Source organism: Rhea americana, unplaced genomic scaffold, assembly GCF_003343005.1.
Source record: "Rhea americana isolate MKP2758 unplaced genomic scaffold, rheAme1 scaffold_10, whole genome shotgun sequence".
Lineage (NCBI taxonomy): Eukaryota > Metazoa > Chordata > Aves > Rheiformes > Rheidae > Rhea > Rhea americana.
This window is the reverse complement of record NW_028185039.1, coordinates 1,039,536-1,057,226: the sequence shown is the minus strand read 5'-3', so window position 1 is coordinate 1,057,226 and position 17,691 is coordinate 1,039,536. Positions and strand designations below refer to the sequence as shown.

The 17,691-nt window shown below is 44.6% G+C and overlaps 1 protein-coding gene across 4 annotated transcripts in view; it reads right to left on the bottom strand.

Moving 5' to 3' along the window:
* Window positions 1–2,162: 2,162 nt before the first annotated feature.
* TTYH3 (tweety family member 3) overlaps window positions 2,163–17,691 on the bottom strand; it is an 82,026-nt gene continuing 66,497 nt past the window's right edge. Inside the window, exons 12-15 of one of the 4 annotated variants that reach the window (XM_085300977.1) lie at window positions 16,510–16,686; window positions 15,513–15,588; window positions 13,270–13,371; window positions 7,869–7,893 (exon numbers count right to left, since the gene is read on the bottom strand). In XM_085300977.1, coding sequence (XP_085157103.1) covers window positions 13,291–13,371; window positions 15,513–15,588; window positions 16,510–16,686 — 334 coding nt within the window. In that variant the 3' untranslated portion in view covers window positions 7,869–7,893; window positions 13,270–13,290. Of the gene's footprint in view, window positions 7,894–13,269; window positions 13,372–15,512; window positions 15,589–16,509; window positions 16,687–17,691 lie in introns of all 4 variants that reach the window. The other 3 variants (XM_085300985.1, XM_085300992.1, XM_085301000.1) reach the window with 3 other exon arrangements.

The following is a 17,691-nucleotide window of genomic DNA, read 5'->3' as shown; positions in this document are numbered from 1 at the left end:
GGGCTGGAGCAACGCGCCGGAGAGCGCGGGCTGCGCGGGGATCCGGGCGGCAGGGCTGGAGCAACGCGCCGGAGAGCGCGGGCTGCGCGGGGATCTGGGCTGGAGCAACGTGCCGCAGAGCGCGGGCTGCGCGGGGATCCGGGCGGGAGGGCCCCTGCTGGGCCTTGGGCTGCTGCTCACGAGCTCTGGGGGCACCAGCAGCGCCTTGGCCCTTGCTCCTCCAGCAGCCGACAGCTGCCTCCAAATGGGCCTTCAGCATCCCCGTGTGGTCAAACACACCGGTTCCTCCCTGTTAAAAGGCTTTTCTTTAAGCTCTACAGGCCTAGAGGACTCCTGCCACCGGCTCTGCAGTGCAAGAGGAAGCCTYGGGGCTCCGGAGAGCAAACTTGGCCTTGCAACATGAGAGAGGGCAACGGGGCCAATCCTCAGTGCCAGAGGTGCTGCAGCTGGGATCAGAGCAGATGAGGGGCCAATTCAGCTGCCTCCTGGCTTCCAGGGGCCTGGGAAATGCGGTGAATCGGAGCCCTGGCTGGACCCTGCCGAAGGAGGGAGGAGAAGCTGCTCAGGTGCATCTGATGGAAGAATCTGGGAAAATCCAGGCCTGTTGGTCAACACGAGCTTCAGCAGCAGTGTGCACACTGCCAGCAGAAACAGCCCCTGTTTCCCACCATCCCCCCCACCCCAGCAGGTTATATGAGAGAGATGATAGAGACATTTAATCAGGAACTGCAGTCCCACTCAACACGCTGCACCCACAAATGCTGGGTGCTGACTCTCCACAACAGCCACCAACTCCCTCACCTCTCCCAGAGGTAAAGCTCCTCCAGCTCAGCACACACCCATTAAGAAAGACGTTTGAATGCATTTCCCCAGGGCATCCATCCATCCCTTATCTCAAAGGACAGAGCTCTAATAGCCCACTAAGGCAGGCTGATCAGGTGAGGTTTATTTCAACAGCTATATCATTTTTTCCCAGTGCTATATGACTTAGAAACGAGTCCTGCTTTGCACATGGTGGAACAAGAGAAGAGTGTAGGAGGGGGCACGAAGCCTGCAGCTCTGCTGGGAACATCTGATGGGAAAGCTAGAGCACTGGGAAAGGTCACTGGGCAGGTGGCCTTCTCGTGTTCCCATCTCTGGTGGGAGACAATAAACCTGGTAAAATATTTACATACTGGAAGCTTTGTTTTCCTTCATGCCATCAGGTTTTTTTCTTGACTGCACCAAGCCCTATGCACCAGAGACCAAGATTAATCATCTCAGAGGATGAAGATGGAAGACATGGGTTCCTCTTTCAGTGAAAAACGAAAGGAAAGAAGGAAGAGAGAGGGGAGGTTAAATCTGTCAATTATTAGTGAGGAGTGCTGTTGAGATTCACTCTCAGTTTATGTGAGGGTGAAARGAGCAGCAAGAAGCCCTCTGTGTTCATGCTCTGTGCTGATGGACAGGGCTTGAGACCAAGGGCCTGGGTTTCAGTCATATCAGCAACACAGAGAGCTTCAAAAAGTGCAGCATTGACAGAAAAAATAGAGTTAAACTCTCAGCGCCGGCTGCTCTGCCAAAGGAGCAACACTTCTGCATGTGCACCKGCACCCGCTGCTGGGGGCAGACTGGCAGTGGCAGGACGCAGGCGGAAAGGCGCCCCGGGCTGGAGGGACGCAGGCTGGCTCAGGAGCACCAGGCTGGTCCTCAGCCTCACCAGGCAACCTGGGAGCTTTCTGCTTCAAACCGCAGAGCCAGCGGCAGCCGTCAGYGCCCCTGGAGCCATCTGCTAACACCGAGCTCTGCCAGGAGGCTTTTCCATACCCCTTCCTGCGCCAGTCCAGTCTTAAAACTGGATTAGAAACCCCCAAATCTAAGATTTCTAGCAGCTGCCAGAGCAGGTTTGCGAACTGTAAGCAAAGAAAGCACCAGCCCTGCTAACACACACGCGCACGCTTCATCTCACGCACACGTTAGCAGGACTGGCACCAATAATACTCGGACTCTGCAGTATCCGCACACCGCCGTTCCTCTTCCTTCCACCCTCTACGAGACCTTACGGCTCCATCACCTGTACTAGCACGTGGACCCACAACAGCGTATGAGAGGTAACAGAAATGGGGCCAGGTTTATGAATAAGGGAAGAACTAAGAAAATAAGAAGCAAATAAATAGGAACAGTGGTTTTAAGTTGTTTATTTTTAAAACATGAAATCCAAGCTGAATAGAAACCACAGAAATTACATTTAGGGTTTTTTTTGTTTGTTTAGTATTTGCAAAACAAAAAGTTACAGTAAAAAATAGCTACATTACAATCAATAGAACTACAGAATTAAAAGGAAAGGTACAAAAATGGGCTCAATCCTCTTTAACCCTCACAATTTAAAAACATTTTGGGTAAGTGYAGGAACACTTGAAAGAAACTAGCAGGTCCGAAGTTTAAAAAAAATTATATATATTTATATATTATATATGTATATAAAGTGGTATGATATACAACCATTATGGTTAAGAAGAAAAACAGAAAAGTTACAAAAAGGCCAGGTACATGTTCATCGTTAGGTTTCTGTGCACAGTGTCCAAGAAAAAACTTCCCTCCGAATGATGTGAATAAAACTCATGGGGCCTCCCGTTAACAAGGGACCTGAGGCACGTGACGTAGGAGCTGGGCACCCGGACCCAGTGCAGAGGACAACGAAACAAAAGAGCCTTTCTGAGACTTCACGGACGTCCTGCTCTGAGGACACTGGAGAAGTCATCTTGTAAGATTAGAGGAGGAAGAGGAAGGAAGGAGTTTGGAATTGCATAGTGAGGAGCAATGTGGTATCAAATATGCAGAGCACCTAAGAGCTTCATGCTACAGTTATCCTTTTTTAGGAAAGGAGTATTTTTAACTCTCTGGTTGTACATCAATTTATGTTCCACTTTGTTCATGCATGCACCTGGAGAGGCTGGATGAGAACCACCAGCAACCACCCSCCACCCTCCCCCGCAGCTGGGCAACACGCACACCCACGGCTCAGCAGGAGAGCCCACTCTCTCCCCTGAAAGAGCAGCGCGCTCGCTCACCCTCTAAAATGCTCCAAGCTTMTGTTGAGCCTCCTGGAATGACTAGAGAAGTCATCCACAGCATGCCTACAAATAATTTCTGGAAAAGGAAAGCTGTCAGTGATGGAAAAAGCCACCTGGATAAAGGTACACATTAAGTGTTGTCAGGTTCCCTCTTGCAGGGCATAGGACATACTTCCTCGTTACTGCCTGGCAGGCTTTTCCTCTCCAAGCAAGAGATGTTTACTGAGTTTCACTAGCAAACCTGTTTAGCTGAGGAAGGCTCTGGCTTCTCCTTGGTCCCTGCGTAAGAAGTATTTCAAACACTCCTCAGTGGTGGCTTCATCTAAAGGAAAACACACCAGCCTACTCTACTCTTAAATCAGATGAGGCAGCTGTAGTTGGCAAGCCAAGATATTTCTCTCTTCTTCAAAGGGCTCAGTATGCTATTTCAGTTGCTGTWGCTGCTAGAAGGAAGAGAAGGTGGGACCACAAATAAACATGGGCTTACCCACGCAGGTATCTCTGTACCTAGCAAGGTATCCATGCACTCCTGTCTGCTGTCAACACTGCAGTACCAAAAGTTCCCACRAGCGATGATTAAGCAGCCCCCAGAGAAACAGCTTATTCTCAGAAAGGCTAAACTTTTCATGTGAACACTAAGTATTTACAGGGAACTGCTATGGAAATCCTAACTTAGGATCACTTAAATCCCCATGCACTGCGTCCCCCTCAAAGTACTCAAATGAACACCCTTGCATCTTGGCTGAGATGACTGTACACGGAAAATTAACACCTATCAAATGGAGAAAAAAACTTAAAAAGGACAGGAGGGGAAGGGAGCACTCCATCCTTCACATTTGGATACGTGGATGTACGCTAAAAATCTTAGCTTGAACCCTTTTATCAGCACATAAAATGAACTCAATTTAATATTACATACAGGATACAAACACTACAGTTATATTCCCAAGACAGCACAAGAAATTCACAGCCAAGTCTTGATTCGGTTTCCTTTACAAGTACAATGCAGTCTTGAACACTGGACACTAGAGTCCAACATGCTATTTACATTTCACATTGTGGAGATGTTTGTGTGCTTGGAAGAGTTCTCAGTTCCAAAAGAAAATGTCATTCGCACATGATGATGCAGTGGAAATAAACCAAGCCAACCAGACAAGCCAATGACCACATTTGTGCTTCTGAAAAAGTAACATGAAGTGTCTTCACTGAAGCAGTTACTTTCAACCAGACAGGCTGCCTTCCATTTTGCAGTCAGTAAGGTGTCCAGAGGCCAATCTCATCTCCCCTGAATTCTGGACCCTTTTGTTAGCAACCAGTAACATGAATAATGTTCTGATAATGTCAGCTGGGATAYGCTGGGTGATATGGCCTTGGCATTTTGTCACATTAAAAATGAAGACACACAATGGAAGAGAGAGGTCTCTGCAGCTTTACCTCCTACAGCTTGAAGAGTTTGGACTCCCTCAACCATTAATGTCATCTAGAACAGATTAGTCTTCGCCGGATAGCACCTGCTGTTCAGCCTAGAAGGAGGCACAGAGTCTGGGAGATCTTGGCTTTTGAAAGTCTGCTCCACAGACAAAATGTGACCATATGGATGAGACCAATTGTGTCGCAGCCATAGGAATAGGCAAAGGCCATCTGTTCTTCAGCAAATCCATTCAGACCAGCCTGCAGAAATGCCACACTGTTGCTCAAGGTTCCAGTAAAAAAAATAAAATAAAACCATTTGTCTGTGTTTTCGATCCAGGGCTCTGCACAGCATGCAGCAGGGCAGCAGAGTTCCAGGATGCTTCACAAAAGTGCAATATCCATGTCAAGTAAAGGAAGTGCTGGCTGGACAAGGGTACACAGCTCACACCACAGTCAYGTTACGCTGGCCTCCAGAGAGCAAAGTAGTTCTCCATAACATTCTTTCCAGTTATACTTTGAAGTCACAGAGCACGCATCTCCATGTCTGTGCCTTGCTGCATGCCCCTGAACATTGTCAGAAGTTGTTCTGGGTGTTGTAAGTGACTATGCCAAACCTTGGAGGAAGCAGGTCAAGGTGGCTGCTGCATTAGATGCTGCAAACAAAAGGCATAGGCTCCCCCTTATCACTGGCACAGGCAACGCCACAATTCAGATCCAACCCTTCCCAAAGTGCAGTCACACACGTGCTCAGGATGCATTCTGTATACAGCAATATACAGATGCACCTGCTCTCATAGGGTCCCCCCACCGCCCGAGCCTTCAAAACGCTTCCCTTCAGTGAGTAGGACCAAGTCAGAAATTTTAGGGCAGCTCCCCTAAAAACAACTGCACAAGTAGGAATCTGGGCATACCCTTGCAGGGAAAGACAATGGCAGAACTTAGTAGGTATTACACAGCTCTTGCTTCTTTCTTCAACGTGAGGTGGAGGTTCAGTTACCCCCCTCCACCCTGGACCACAGTTGCGTGCTTTGAGCTCTGCAAGCTAACCACACAACATGCTTGCATACACAGGTCTCCTGTTAAGCTTTAAGACAGGGTGCAAAACTGGTGCAGAAGCCACACTGTTCCTCCACATAACCTGTGGCTATGTTTCCCTGCCCTTGTTATTTGATAACACCGAGGTATGTTTCAGTGTGAAGCCCATCAAAAGTGTTTGAAAGGCCTACTCAGTCCTGAGCAAGAAAATCCTGTTTTTACAGATTTGTGGTGAAGTGGTGAGTTTTCTCCAAAACCTTCTCCTCCTGCCAGTGTGGTACCATTTCCTCCTCTCTCCCTCAGTCCTTTGAATGACAAAAGCTGGCCTACAGCTTTTGCAGTCCGTTAGTGGTTTCTATCTTCTTAAGAGGAGTCTCAAAGCTTGCTCTTCCACAGAGCTGGTAACATTTCACAGGAAATACCAGCATCCTGCTTAGCTATCTGCTAGGAGCATTTCCTACCTTGCTGCAAGAAGGCAACTAACTCAGGTAAAGGCAGATTGGTAGATTCTGTGCTCCAATCTACGGATCTAAGCCCCACACACCAAAAATGGGAATAAACAGACACTGAGCCTGAACATCAGTGAGGTGAAGATGAACTGCATCTGCCAGAGGCTCAACTCCAATTTGAGAGATGTTTTCCACTTATTTCTTCTGCCAGATATTAAATATCATGCTCAGCAGCTACACTAAGATGTCCCTGCTCAGAGAGGTAAACAAAGAAAAGGAACATCATAGCTTTCTTCCTGAAAGGCCAGTACTCTACATTACTTCTAACTACCCAAGTGGCAGTCTCCTTTTTCTGGCAGGAAGCTGTCAGCGCCCTTTGGAGCACCAATCTTCAGTGGAAAGTACAGCACCAGTGGAGGATGTTGCCCCTTCCAGGCACCTAATATACCCTTTGCAAGCCTTGTTGTCTCTCAAGTCTTGAAAAATGCCCTAAATGTGCCTTAATATGATCGGATAGTGGTTAGCAACATGCCTGGGAAAAAAAAAAACTTTAAAAAATAAAAAAGAAAAGAAAAAAAAAGAAAAGAAAAATTGTTCCAACAGTTGCAGTGTTTCCAAGATGTCTTTTGGGTTTCTCATTCTGGATCACAGAGGAAGTACACTGCCCATCTTGTGAATTTGTCAGGACGGAGGCTCCAAAAATCTCTTTCAAAGCCAGGTCCACAACCCTGCACCATAAATGAGGATTAAAGGAGGGATGGGGAAGTGTGGGGAGGGGGAAAGTCCAGCAGAGCTCACAGGTCACTCCTGCAGGGAAAATCCGCATTTGCTTTAAATCTATTGATGTTTGCAGCTTCTCCCCCTTCTCTCGTAAGCTGACTTACATAAAACCTACCATCAGAGAGCTGAAATTTGTTCAGTGGAAAAAAAAAAAAAAAAAAAAAAAAAACCATAAAGTCTTACAAGTCTTTTCCTGGAAAAATTTGGCACCAAGTTTGTTGCTGGCTCCTGTTTGATCTGTATGATGGCCTCACAAAGGCAGCACCCAGAATGCCACCTGCAAGCACGTGGGCTTCCCTGACAGAACAGAGATGTCCAGTTCAGAGCAACAGACAGGGTACTTGACTGRTATTGGGACCCTTTGCTCCTCCTCGAGAATTCACATATTAGATACAGTGGGAAAGAAAAAGGCATTGGATTTTTTTCTTCTTAAAAGACATCACCAGGGCTGTGCTTTGCTCTAAACAAGAGCACTAGGCTCCCAAATTACAGTGGATATGCAGTGACACCATGGGACAGGGGCTTCCCTCCTCCCCAACACAGGAGGCTGGACCAGAAGATTCCCACCAACACTGTGCACTGACTTGGCTTTCCCTCCTTGTACACTAGTCACAGGCACTGAACATCTGCTTCTTCAGATTTTGATGGACTGAACAGCTCTGCTGATCCCTCTGCAGAACTGAGGATGATCTACTACCAACTTTTATCAAGTTGCTCTGGGGAACAGGAGGGGAAAGAGGGGGCAGAAGATATTCACCGACATTTTCTGATAGGGCTACCGATCAAGCTGGCCCCAGGCAGGTGGAACCCAGGATGGGCTGGTAATCTCTCCGTTGCTTGCCTGCACGCGCTTGCTTTCTCTCACACACCAGGTAGAGCAGGTGAAGGCTTATATTCAAAAGGGGCTTCCACTCCAATGGGCAGGTACCAGGTTGGAGGGGTGGTCTGGACTGGAGAAACAGAAGGAGCTGCACTGGATTTTGGGCAGAACAGCAGGATTGTTCTACGAGGACAGCACAAGGGCACAGCAGTTGGCACATTGTTTTGTCTGACTGCATGTGTGGGGGGTTTTTTTGCTTTGCTTTTTCATTTTAATGCACACTGCCAGCATCTGGACGAGGTTGGTTGGTGGCGAGGTATTTGGCTCTCATGCTGGAGGTGTACTGGAGAAAGACAAGACAAAAAAACAAAAACAAAAACAAACAAAATAGGAAAGTCAGAATGACTAGTGTCAACATGGAACCACAGATTACGACCACCTCCTGGCATAAGCTAGTTTGTATTTACAGCACATCAAGGAAGTGCTGGCTTGGTCTGACAAGGCAAGTTTCACAAGTCATGGTGTAGTCAAGTCTGAGTGACATACACTCAAGACTGCTGCAGGGATGCTGGCCAGGTCAGTGCAGATGGGTTAATGATTTATCCAAACTCCCTACAGAGAAAGAAATCCAACAGTCATTCAGTCAAAATATTCCACACTTCACTTGAGAGAACAGCAGGAAATGGAAATGATGCAGATGTAAAAACCCAAATCACAACTTCATCCTCTCTTAGTCATGTTGCCTCTTTCAACCATGTCAGAAAAGGAGATTGAGAAGAAAGCAGGTGAAAAATATATTGTATTTTAAGCAAGTAAGCGCTTCAGAAGACTGCACACATCACACATGAGCAGCTTAGAAGAAGACTGGTAAGAACAAATCTGTGTCAAATAATTTATGGCCAAGCAAGAACAGATGCTGCCAGGCTGAAAACAGGCTGCCATCAAACAAGATGATCTTAGCTATCAGTTATTGGATGGTTAATAGTTCACTATGCCTTGGGATCCAACCTGTGTACCATCCAAAAGTAGACAAATCTCCAGTTTGGGGATTAGAAGAGAAATTCACAAACATGAGAAGTCTTTTTTTTTAAAAAAAAAAAGTGTATAAAGCAAAGTAAGTCAAAACAGTTCCCAGAAGCATCTGAAGTTAACATACGCCATTCAGCTTTGAATATTGAGCTGAAAAGCATRTAGATACACAGCAAAGCAGTAAGAATAGAAGACTTCCCCTCTTTATGCTGATGTGTTCAATGCCTTCATCATGACCATGTTACTGCTTCTGGGATTCCCCTACCATAGTACTAAGAACCAGGTAGTGAAGACAGACATTTTTCTTCTTCTTTTTAGATCAGTTGGAGCTCGAGTAGTTCTATAATATCCACGTCTTGCTTCCCAAGAGTGCTCTTCAGCATACTTACTTTTTATCACCTTTAAAACTGTACCAGTATCACATAAAATAACCAGTTAAACTGGCAAAGAGTTAATTGAAAGAATGTTTTGCAGCAGGAGGCAGGATTTATCTTGCCCACTGGGAAAGAATATTATGAAGCATCTTCAGGCTCTCCAAAGCACAGTTATCTAAAGGGAGTTTCAGAGAATTAACAGTATTTTAACAGTTTGTCTTTGAAGACAGAACTGGGCTGAACTTCTGCCCAACACAAGAGACACTACTGCCTTAGCAGAGTAGACCTCATCAACACAAGATGAAGGCACCTGTGGCTTATTTGCACACTGCTCTAAGTTTTTCACAGCTGAAAAACTTTCAGCAGAACATAGATCTTTATATAAAACTGCGGCCCAGAAATGGAATTTATATTTAGAAGACAAAGCGTACATCTGCTCTCTCTATGTAGATGTATTTTTTGTCAGTGAGAAAAAGAAAGGTRGAAAATACCAAGCTTAGCCAGTTCTAAGGACTATGTTCTATACAGTTAATTAAATATGATTATTTGTTTCTGAAACAGCAGAGTATTATTAAAACATATGAGAATTTAACCCAGTGGGCTGAGAGTGGCTTAGAAGTCAACAAAGAACTCTCTCTTAGGATAAGTAGGCCATCTTTCAGATAAAGCAATGCTGAATTTACCAGTCAACCACRATGCTAAGATGAGATGCTTAAAAGGAAAAATGCATTTGATTGCTGTTTTTTCATTTGTATTGTATATGTGGAGTGTGAGAGGAGATGAATATGAACAGAGAATTCCAGATGCTAAAGTTTTATACTGTAAAAAATAATTAGAAGAAAAATCTATGATCATGGAAAGTTATCGTGCATCTTCCAGTCATACAGGTTCAGCATAAAACATGCAGCATTAATTTTCTCTAGAGGACTAAAATAAAGATTGGCCACTTGATGAACATCATTTCAAAAATGTACAAAGTACATCCAGTGGAGGGGGGGGGAAGTTGAAAGGAATTCACTTCTTCCCTCACCAAGAAAATATCTCACAGCTGTTTGTGTCACCAAAACAAAGTGATCTGCAACACAAGATTTGGACAGTCAAGCAGAAAGTATTTCACACTCAAACCTACCTGCATGTCACYGTAAGGAACAAACCAAGACTCAGAATAGTCAGAGTTAGGGCTGATGTTCTCTCCTTAACTTAGGCATTTCGTACCTTTGATCCTTTTCCCCATTACAGTTTGAACCAGTTACTGCCTCTGTTAAAGTATATATATAATCTATTTTATTACCATGAAAAATATGGCTGAAATCTGGAAGCAGAGAGCTCCCACTTCACTGCACACATCTCATAAGCAGTGCAGCTCCAGAAGCACACACTGAGCCTTCAGTCACTGCACTAATAGTCATTGTACGAATGCTTTGCTCCACAGGCTACTGTCACTAGTTCCTCAGCCAAGTCCTTTAAGTGCATCCTCTGCTGAGAAGTAGAGGAAAGATTCTGTCAATACATAGCTACCGTCATCTGAAAAGTCCAACAGATAAAGATGCGTGAGCAGAAACTTGCCAGTCACGATATGAAACTAAACTGWATTATCTGCACACTTAAAATAACCAAGCCTTTAGCAACTTTAAAAAGTAAGTCTAAAGATTTTGAGCATAAACAAAACAATTCAGAGTGCTAAGCTTGTCTTAGAGTCTACTCTGGGGTAACCTGGATACAGCGCCTCACACAGCAATAGGGTTGTATTTAATTTCCTTTTAAGAGGAGCTTTCATAGAAGGTTAAAGAACACGCACAGTGGATTCTTCCAGGATTCTGGTCTGCAGCACCCACATGCCTGTGCATCCTCATTTGCCCTTTTAAAAACAGCACAAAGGGCAAGTTTCAACCCATGCCTTCCCCACACTGTTGGCTACCCTGAGTAGATGACCCAACAGACTTCTTGTTACCATTTCTTCAGGTGGCTTGTGCTATTCCACACAACCCACCTCTCAGTCACTTACCATTCAGCTAAAACAAACACAACTGATTGCATACATTTTATTTTGGAATGTCTCAGATGAAAAGAAAAGAAATTCCTCCTTCAGATTCAGRCTTGTTGAGAGTATAAACTTTCACAGATATGGTTTGCCAGCACGTACTAGTTATGTGCTTAACACACTTAGCCTGCATGCAAAGGAACTACTAGTTGCAAAAACATTAATGAGAAAGTAAGTTCATTTTAAAGACTATAAATTTTACCAAGTCCTGTGTACACTGCAGATCATTAGTGCTTCACAGCTAACTGAGCTATGCTGGAAGATCACTTACCATGTGAAACCATGACTCCAGGTACAAACTTTAGCTATTTGTGGTTAAAAAAACCCACCTCTCTCCCATAAAGATCAAAGCTGCTGGGTTCAAGTTCTTAAAGGTTGATCCACATCTCAAATAACTAGAGCACAACAAAAACACAGGGTTTGGTAACGTTATGCATGGGAGGCACAAGATGGAGGAAAACAGCCTATTCCAGCCAGTAGGCTCTGAATTCAAAGGCGATTCTAAGTTTTCCAAGTCAGAAGAACAGAGTTTCTGTTCATTTTGTTTGTTTTTAAAGTCTTAGAAAGAATGCAATGCCTTTTATTTAGCCATGCAACCACATTAAACTCCAGGTGTGACCTTATGTAAACAAAAGACAGCACAGACTGAGATCAGGTCATGTTTCAATCCAGAGGATATTTAAAGTCCAGAATGCAGCTCCTAGAATTTAAATAGGGGATTTCATAGAATAGACCCATAGGCACCGTTCTAACATCACTACAATACCACCTGTAGGAACAAGAAAGCAAAAAAACCCAGCAAGAGCTCACGCTCAAGAACAGTCTTTGCAAGACTTAAGACCAAGAACCTTGCGACCCTTCCTGGGGCACTAGCTAGAGCCATGCTAAGTTTGTTTGCATGCACCATGGCAGGGGGCATCAAGACACCAGATTCAGACAGCATCTTTCCCAGCACATCACAAGGCAGGCAGACAAATGGCAAGAGGCAGCAAGAATGCAGACCAAGCAGCAGACAGAAAGGAATCCAATGCAAGACTAATAAAAGTCCCAACAAGAACTGCAGAAGTGGAGGAACAGCAGCTTTATGGACATATATTTCTGGAACAAAACATTAAGATAAGGGTCACTGACTGCATGAGCCAAATGCAAAGGGCCCTCTATTCCAACTGGAACCAACATATTCCAGTTACTCTGCAGCTGTAGTCCCCTTTGAATGAGCACACTGTTCTCAATACCAGATAATGAGTTGCCTGGGAACTCTAATTATATCCTACATTCAATCAAGCTAAAGCTAACAAGGCCTAATGCAGACCACCTACTCTTTCATTATGCATGTGGCTTTATCATAGACCACTGTAAGGGAAGAAATACTGGCTCTCTTGGAGAACAGGAGCAACAACTGTATATTAAGAATTTAGACAGTGGAATGATACTACAAGGGCTCTGTTCACAGAGCCTGGGGGAAATGGAAGGAATGATTTGACACACACAAAACAAACAAAACAGAAAAAGATTTTGAAACAGAATGAAATAGATCTTAGTGCTTGTGTTTGTGTTTCCCTTAGGGAAGTTGTTTTAAAACTTACTCCTTTTTGACTTTAAATGCAAAGATAAAAGGAGAAGCTGCACACAGATCTAACAGGCAGTGAAACAACTCTTTAGGACAGGTCACCATCACCAGCCAGGATCTTTCAACAAATTAAAAATCCTACTGTGGAGCTTAAAACATATGGCAGATAAGTATCTGTGGTTTTGGGCACATGCTGTTATGATCAGTCAAGGCCAACAGAAGAGCAGGACTCAAGGGAAGCCAAAAGGTTGGAAAAAGACAACCAGTTGTGACTGAAGAGCTGCTAGATTAGTTCTCGTTACTTCTAGAAAATGGCTTCTTGTGATGGGAAAATTTCCATGCTGTGTTTGAAATGCAAGACAAGTTCTACATTTGAATGTTTCTCAGTCCTAAGCATTCAAGCTGCTCTCAAATGTGGACTCCAAGTTAAAGCAGTCTTGAGTTTGGCTTGCCTTTGTGAGGCATGGGCCTCTAACCATCATAACGCGCACCAGAAGCCTTTCCAAGGTTGATATTGCTCCTTGAGTCTGCAGCAGAGCAAAACTGATTAATTATAACCCCTGGCAGGAGGGAATGGGGTGGGAGGTGCAGAGGGAAGGAATGTGAAGAAATAAAAGGCACTGGCCTGGGATAAACAGTGCAGGGATGAAGGGAGTGGTCTGGAGTGGAGAAAGGGTTGAGCAAGAAGGACCTTTTTATCAGTACCTGTTCCATTTGCGGGCGCTGTTACCAGTATGTCCGTGCACTGTCCGAGGGCTTAAGCTGCCAGCTCATATGGCTGCTACTGTCCATGGCAGCCAAATACAACTGTGATGACGCAAGAAAAAGAGAGAAAAAGAGAGTGCAGCCTCAACGTGCATGAAAAACACAGTGCAAGCAAGTGAAATGCTGTGGTGTGTGTCAGTGACAAGGTGGGCTCTACAACCCTAAGGGAATAGCCCTGAGGCAAGAAGGAGAAAACAGAAGGAATGCAAGAAGGAGAAAAAAAAAAAATCAAACAAACGAACAAAAAGCCAGGAAAAGTAACAGACATACAATGCAGCAGGATCATCACGTCTTAGTTTTCACCATCTGTTCTCAGAAATAAAGCTGTATGGACTAGATCAGCTCTGCCTTTACTCTATTTGGATGGCTATCCCGCCTCCCTATCCCCAAGAGGGGCATGCACATGAGCATCTGTATTCTCTTTTTATCTCTCTCCCTCCACAGATATTTGCTAAGATCAGGTCTTGCAAGTTCTTCCACCTCAGAATGGTCTCGGCTACCTACTGTGGAGAACTCAGTACAAAAACCCCAGAAAAGTCCCTCTCCCTGCTGCCTACCAATGTGGCAGGCAATAGACATTTTTCTTCTCTCAACTGCCCATCTATGATCAGTATTTCTCTCTAGAAAACTCACTTATCCTATAGCCTRATCCTTGCTTTGACTAGGGAGAAGCTCCCGTTGTCTACGTGGGAGCAGTGATGTAATCTCCTCCCCAGCTTCTACGCTTCCTCACAGCCCATACTGACGATTGCTAAGTCAAGTTCCTCTGAAAAACCTGTCATCTTTATCTCCTCTCAGAAACCAGTAAGGCATCAGGACTCAGATCCTCCCTCAGGGTCACTAATGCAGACAGTYACTAATAAAGCAGGGAACCTGTTGGTAACTAAAGCCCCTGTGGAAGAGAGTGTGCTGTTTCTGAAGCAGAAGAGCTGTAGGAATAGGGGAGGCAGGACCTTGACGTAGACACTGAACGAGCATATGCCTCAGCAGTGCCACAAGGACAGTGCCCTTCCTAAAACAGGAAACGTCAGCAGGAAAGCAAGCGTTTGCCACACTGCACTGTGCGCAACACGTCAGCTCTTCTCGCGAAGACTGTCTCAGGGCTGAAAGCACATAGTACTACCAGAGCTTGCGTTCAGAACACCAGGGATCAGGAAAAACTCTCTATTTCTAAGAAGGTTGCAAGAGGTCTGGCCAAACATAAAGACAAGGATCGACTTTCTGGTCTATTACTTCGCTCTAAGGCAAGATGAACTGGTCATACTGAGGTGAAAAAATGAATGTGATGTTTCCCCTTCACCACAGTTCCTGCTCCTTCATCCTCCAATCTCCTCTTCCTTCCCCTCATAATGAAACAGAACAGAACATCACAGAGTATATTTTCTCTATCTATACCCAAAGACTGGCTGCTYTGAAACATGTTACTATTCATCGTCTGCAACCACACCACCAAGTCAGTCAGCACTGCGATGATGGCACGTTCTCCAAGATCTGGTGTAAGTAASGTTTACAGGATCCCATGAAGGAGGGCAAGACTCATCTACTCCTTACACACACATCAAGGCAAGCCTGTATTTTATCCAGCATATAGAAAGGGCTACCAGGCCACTTCAAATGCCAAAACCTTCCATGAAAGATTTTTTTTTTCCTCCATAGGAAATTAAATACAAAAATAGATTCTAAAGAAAGTAAAAGAGCTGTTAAAAAAAAGATTAAAAAATAAATCTCAAAAAAAAAAAAATACAAGTTTCATCTTATTATCTCTGTAGGGCAGATTAAGGAGAGAGGTTCAGCAATAACTCTGAATTTACTGTTTTAAGAAGTTTCTTTTAAACTTGAGGAACGAGTGTCACAGATAGCAAGTTACCGCATGCAAGTGAATCATCTTGCTGAAGTCACCCACCAAGATACTCATGCGATTCAGTGGAGGCAGGACTGGGCCCACAGGATTATCAATGTCAATAAATTTAGTTTTTGTCATTTTTATAACAATGCCCAAAGTAGCATACTGGGGTTCTTTTCTCCATGGCAGGTGAGATATAGCTTGTCTATTAAAGTTGCTGCCATTTATGGGCCAGATCCTGTTTGGCTGCACAATCAGCTCCCTTCAGAGTATACCAGAGTGGTAAATGCGTATTCCCCAAAGTTGCTGAAGCAGAGAGGAGCAGTGAAGACAGACTTACTGAGGGAGGTGGGGACTCACGGCCAATGAGCGGGGTATTCTCGCAGCGGGGGTTCTGGAAATTTGCATTCTGGCTCCTAGGAAAGGAAGACACACATGGTAACCGGGGTATGTGCGACACTTCTCTGGGAAAGGTCTCTGACAGCGATATGGGACGGAGCACACACCCCCTCAGATCTATTATATCAGTTCAGTCTCCCTCCAGGCCAGGTGGGTTCCCTTTTCAGTCAAGGGCACAAAGCTAGCATTTTTTTTCCCTCAGATTAAGCACAGTCTTATACTCTCACTCTGAAAGACCCATGTTGGATCATGTCAAGTGATTTTAAAAAGGTTTGTGTGAAATCTGACTCCTGGCTGAGGCAGAACTGSCAAGCTGCAGAAAAGGAGATAAAATAAGGACAAAGCCTAAGAGGAAGAAAAAACCCGATGTGCCAGCCCAAACAAGATGGGCCTTGAATGTAATCAAAGTGTGATCAGCGTGAAGCACTTCTGGAGAAAGCTCTGAAGGTCTCAGCTGAACTATGTTGCTCCATATTCCAACAAATGTCAGAGCTGACCTCAGATACCATGAAAGGACACAGCCTGCAGATTTGGTCATGGCTCTCAGTCTCTCAGGAGGCTTAAAATCCTCTGGCACACCTGCTCTAGCTGAAGAATCAAATCTTCTGGGAATCAGCATCATTGTGTAATTAGTAGCCTGTACAAAACTTTACCTCCTTTTCTCTGTAGACAGATTTCTAAACCCTGCAGTACAAAGCAGTTCACATTTTTGAGTAACCTGCCTAACACAATCCTTCCTAACGCACTGCTTTGAAGCAATTCCATTGTCCCAGGAGCAACAGCAAAATGTGCCTTTTGACATTTCAGACAGAATCTCTTATCACTTCTGCTGCTTGGTCAGAAGTGCCACCCTTGCAGTAAGTTTTCTTAGCTGCAATAAAACCAGAGTGAAGCAACCCAGGCAAGTTGCAATATGGCCTTCTTCTTGGGATACTCACATGTACTCTGTGACAGGAGCATTGCTGACTGTGTGTGCTGCTGCTGGAATGCTGGTCTCACTGCCATAACTACTCCCACAGCTATAGAGGCTGGGCATGTGCACTCTGTAAAGATTATCATGTGTTTGTCTATTCCCTTGAGCAGCTGATTCTTCTTCCCCATCATCATCCGAGCTTCTGCAAGAAGGAAAAAAAGTTCCTCCTAGAACCCTACAATTACCACACAAGTGGGGTTTACAGGAAACCATGGTAATCCTAGGAACCTCCCAACCATCTTCCACACCTCCACACTTACACCCATTCAGGATGCCTCAGTGTGGCAGTGYTAAACACAGCCTACATCACAGTCAGTGACTCAGACCTCCCACAGGCACCATCTGGATTTTTAGACTGCAAGATCCCTTACAGTCTCCCTACACGCTTCTCAGAGCTTGGCAGACAGCACAGTTCTGCAACTACCTAGTCACATAATCAAAGGATGGGGACATGTCCTAAAATAAACAGCATTTTTTTTAAAACATGTAAAGGAGGCAGTGGGGAGATAGCGCCATGCATCCTACAGAAAGCATCCTTCAAAGCTGCAATCTGTGCCCTTCCATTTCTTGCAACGATGTCCAAAGGGCTTTTAAGACCACAGTATTCCACTGCTGTAGACCTCTCCAAACTGTCACGATTGTTACACAGGGCCTACTTCAGCTTATAACAAAATTACTGAAGTCAGTGTGTAGTCTTAATTTCAACTTTTTTGTCTGGAGGTTTTCTTCTCTCAAAAATGTCAGGGTTTAAATCAATTTAATGCAGAACAGTGCTGTTTGCCTGCTGGTTCCTTYGATTCTTCCCACAGTATTCTCTTGTCCCTACTGTGTCATGTATGCTATTATTTTATCTTCCTTAATTATGGAGCACCAATATTTGAAACACATATTAGTGATGCTGGACAAAGCTAGTAAAATGTTCTACAGGGAACATTTTGTTGCTTGTAGTCGGCAGTGAATATTGAGGTAGACAGCAGGGACATAGCTGTAACATCTCAACCATCACCGGCAGTTTCTGTACCACAAGGTGGCACTGAAGATTTATTCAGGGAATTACAGCTGGCAGTGTCTCTTACAGGCAAGAAAGTATTATATCCTTCACCTCCCTGAGGGAAGCAAAGGAAGAGATGGTGCTCCAGAGAGTGCA